Raw genomic sequence first — 4,646 nt, forward strand, 5'->3', positions numbered from 1 at the left:
TCCTTTTCCACCCTTACTTAGACCTAAAACACGAGATTTAGTTCCAAGGACCCCAAAATACATATTCATTCATCAAAAATGCTCAAAGATTCTCCTTAGGGTTTCAAAATAAAAACCCAAATAGTTCAAGATTTGACCGTAGGTTTTCAAAGATAATTACATATTCGGAATCACCAATCCGCAAGCTTCAAGAAATATCTATTATCCTTGGAAATAGAGGTACGTGGGGTTATCCAAAAATCTCATGGGTGTAGTTTTTATGAACATGCATGCTTTTAAATGAGTATTTTCAATCAAATGCTAATATCTTGCTTTCAATATGATTTCTAAGTCATTTACTTTATGTCATGGGAATTGTTTGCCTATATACTTCGATGGTTGAAACCATGCATATGTGATTTGAGATTTTCTATGGAAGTTTGATAAATATGAATGATAAATTGTTTTCAAATTTCCATGATAATGTTTTGATACTCCATATTATATTGTGATCAACAAAAGAGAGCATGAATTTGAAATAAATATTGTTCACCACTTGTAAATGATGAAGCACCTTGGTTTTTACATGATTATGCATATGTGGATGTAATATTGATGACTTGCAAGTCGGGTATGATGATACCCTACAGAATACGATATGTGATTGAATAAGATGAAATTTGAATGCATTGATTTTACATGAGAAAGGTGGATGCCCGAAGAAGGCGTTTGAGACATAAGGGCTAATCACTGGAAAACGTGTTTGCCGACACGGAATATTGGTACCAGGCTAAGTGATCTTGTGTACTTGACTTCATGTCATTCTCAAATTGGGACTATAGGTAGGAGCCCTGGCTAAGTGATCTTGGGCACTACCATTGGGTCGAGACACCATGCTATGTGATCTTGCATGTTTCTCCCTCACTTATACTCAAATCTTGGCGGCAACCAAGGTTAGACAGTTGGTGTAAATTATGTAGGGTATTCCACCTAGCTCAGTTGCATTTCATTGATTGTTTAGAAAACTATTTGATACGAAATTGCTTTATAATGGCTCTCAACTATATTTTGTAAAAATATTATGTTTTCTTTTGATATCTCTGCGTGCCAGTACTTTTGTGCTGACCCCCTCCCCTCTCCAACCTCTCAGGTTCAGAGGCCCAGTCTAGGGATCAAGAGAATCAGTAGATCATTCAGACAGAGTTGCAGAGACTGGTGAGCCTTCTATGTTTCGGAAGGTCTTATGTCCTCCAGTCTTTTTATCTTATATTCAGTTTTGGGGGTCTACTAGGGGCCTTGTCCCAGTTTATATACGGTTATTTGACTCAGTCATTTGTTGGAGATTTTCGCAGAGAGTTGTTTAGAGGTTAATTGATGTTGAGGGAACCTTATCTCCCCATTATTGTTTCTTTTCATATTTATGACCATGTTTCCGAATTATTGTGTTCTTCCGCATTACTTTGATCATATGAATTAGCTGCATGATGACCAGACAGATAGGGGTGTTTCGGGCCTTCATGGTTCGAAATGCTTGTCACGGCCAGGCCCTGGTTCGGGTCGTGACAGTGTCCAACCAGAGAATAGAAAAGAACGCTGCAATGATAAAACAAATCAAGTATTGTGTACTCACTTCAGCGCCCCAGCAATTCGGCTCCAATTAAGAGGCATGCACGAAACATTGTGTAAGGCATCATCAAATGTCACAACCTTCCTTAGGTACTCGTTTCCATGTACCGCAAGATGGCCAGCAATTGGAACGTGCTTCGAATGGGAAGCAGTTCGAATCACTTCCAGAAATTGTTCCTCCTCATCAGTTATGGAGAATGCCAACGTCTTAACGTTCTTAACAGCCAGAATCTTGCACAAAGAAGAAAACTTTGTAAATGCCTTTATCAATTGCGTGAATTTCTTAACAGCATCTTAGGGTACCTGTCCATCAGGGAGATCTTTTGTATGAACACAAAAAAATCTTATTTCCGCAAGCAGCAGCAGATTAATGGGACTCAACTGCGACTCTTCCACTGTATAGTGTTTGGCACATATTGGTAATTTCAGAGCTGGAACTGGTGCAGTTACATCTCCAGTGAATTTGTTATTTGACATATCCCTATTAAACAAAATATTCACAGATTAGATTATACCCAAAGCACTTTAAATCGTATCATGAGTTGAACACCGAGGAATCATAGAGACGACGAGCATAAGATATTGTAGGTAAACGATTCCATCTCTATGATAAGTTACACAAAAGATAGCAAGCTTTAAAGTGCATATATATAATGTACTAGGAGTAACAATTTTGTTTTTCTTACTTTCCCTTTTAGTCTCTTCAAAAAGAAGAATATAATGCCTCTTTCCTAATTTGACAGCTCTTTCATTTAAACATCACATATGACATGTTTACGATCACAAGATTAAAGGGTATTTTATACAATATACATGCTCAAAAATCTTTAGCTTAAGACCGACCAGTACAAGATTCAAAAGTCTTGTTTACTTTCTTAAACTCCATGCTCAGTCAAATTAAGACAAACAAATTGAAACGCGGAGGGGTGGTATTACATGCATTGTAAATCATGTATGTCAGTTAAATTCTCTTGTTATTATCCCTTGATACCAAATTAATGTGTATGTCTAATGCATATATGCAGCACCAGAGTTGCAAACAAGTTAAGAGCTGAAAATCCTGACAGAGTTAGAAATGTTGTCGCTGTTGCTGTCAAGCTAACTATTCTCTTAGGTCTTGATCTTTGTTTGGCTCTATTGAATCATCATGTTGCCTGGGCTGGCCTCTTCAGTGATAACGCGAAGATAATTAAGAAATTTGCCTCCATGATACCTCTTCTTTTAATATCCTTTATATTGGATTTCTCTCAAGGAATTTTATCAGGTAAGATTACGTGTGTGCGTGCGAGCGTGTTTTGCCATTCAAAATAACCTTATTAAAATTTTGGAGTATTTGAATTGATCAGGGGTGGCAAGAGGATGCGGGTGGCAGCGTGGTGCTATGTGCATCAACTTGGCAACATTGTACTTCATCGGCATGCCAATAGCAGGCCTCGTTGCTTTCAAGCTCAACCTACACGCTCAGGTAGTTCAAGTGTGCCCGTGCTTTATTTGTCTCATCTTTTAGACAGATCGCGCAAGATTTTAACTCGATGAATTCGACCTTAAAGCTTCTTTATACAAATATGATGCAGGGTTTATGGATTGGCTTGATATGTGGTCTAGCTTGTCAAGCTTCTGGCTTATTGCTACTGACATTATTGACAAGATCATGGAAACAGATCGAGGGTTCAACAAATAGCAATTGAGAAAGCGAACTTCAAGCTTAATCTGCTCATTGGACACCGGTGGCCATCTCTTCTTCTTCTCCATACTGTCTTATCGTTTGGATTTAGGAGATCCACGATTTATAATTGTCCGAGATTCTAAATTTGCCTCTCCAGAAATATGTGCATCAATGTATTTATGAGTTAACTTAGAAATTGCCTTTTTGTTAGCTGGTGTTAAAGGGAATGTTTGTCAGTACGTATTAGTTTTATTTATGCTGAAAAATACGATAGTCTTTCCGATGCATGAAAAATATAACCCGAAGCTCGGGCCCACCCTCCAAACCATGCGCTAACACCCACCGAAAGTCACAAAAAATCTACAATTCCTGTCGGTTTGCCCTTTGACTTGTAAAATGGCTCCCCCGATCCCGTCAAAGCAACACAATTCATTTAATAGGCCGTCAGGGGACTGCTCGAGACATTTAGCCCAAAATCTTAACAAAAGCTCGTAACTCCTATCGTTAAATGGCTCTCTTTGTACTGTTAAAGCAACCCGGTCCATGTAATAGGCTATCAAGGGACCGCTCGAGAAGTTTTGCCCAAAATCTTATCCTGAGCCCACCCGCAGAACCATGGGCTAACACACACCAAAAGTTGCAAAAAAACTCGCAATTCCTGTTGTTTCGCCTGTTTGACATGGAAAATATCTCCTCTAGCCCGACATAGTATCCCGATCTATTTAGTAGGCTATTGGAGGATCGCTCAAAAGGTTTCACCCAAAATTTTACCCGCATCCCGGTCCCACCCCCTAATCCGTGGTCTAACACCAATCGAAAGTCACAAAAAATGCATAATTCCTTTCGTTTGACATGAAAAATAGCTCCCTTCGTATCCACCAAAGCAACCTAATCCATTTAATAAGCTGTTGCAGGCAAACTGAAAAGTTTCGCCAAAAATTTTATCCGACGCTTGGGCCCACCCTCCAAACCGTGGGATAACACCCACCGAAAATCGCAAAAAATTGCAATTCCTACTATTTTGCCCGTTTGACTTGAAAATTGGCTCCCCCGGCCTCTCCGATAAACGCAATCCATTTAATGGGTCGTTGAAGGACAGCCCGAGAAGTTTTTCCCAAAATCTTACCTATAGCCTTGGCCAACCCCTAAACCGTGTATTAACACTCACCAAAAGTCTTAAAAAAACATACAATTCCTATTATTTTCTCCATTTCACTTGGAAAATGGCTCCCTCGCCCGCGTCAAAGTAACATGATCCATTTAATAGGATGTTGGGGATAGTTCGTTAAGATTAACCCAAAATCTTACTCGAAGCCTGGGCCCACCCTCTGAACCATGGGTTAACACCTACTAAAAATAAAAAAAAACTACAACT

The 4,646-nt window shown here is 39.2% G+C and overlaps 1 protein-coding gene across 1 annotated transcript; it reads left to right on the forward strand.

The window, feature by feature from the left end:
• Positions 1-2,616: 2,616 nt before the first annotated feature.
• Positions 2,617-3,293, forward strand: LOC124899243 (protein DETOXIFICATION 18-like). The gene is made up of 3 exons (XM_047413494.1): positions 2,617-2,869; positions 2,952-3,070; positions 3,180-3,293. Exons 1-3 carry the CDS (start codon positions 2,617-2,619, stop codon positions 3,291-3,293), a joined length of 486 nt encoding a protein of 161 aa, XP_047269450.1.
• The last annotated feature ends 1,353 nt before the right edge of the window (positions 3,294-4,646 follow it).

The sequence above is a fragment of the Capsicum annuum genome, chromosome 1, assembly GCF_002878395.1.
Source record: "Capsicum annuum cultivar UCD-10X-F1 chromosome 1, UCD10Xv1.1, whole genome shotgun sequence".
In the NCBI taxonomy this organism is placed as follows: Eukaryota; Viridiplantae; Streptophyta; class Magnoliopsida; order Solanales; family Solanaceae; genus Capsicum; species Capsicum annuum.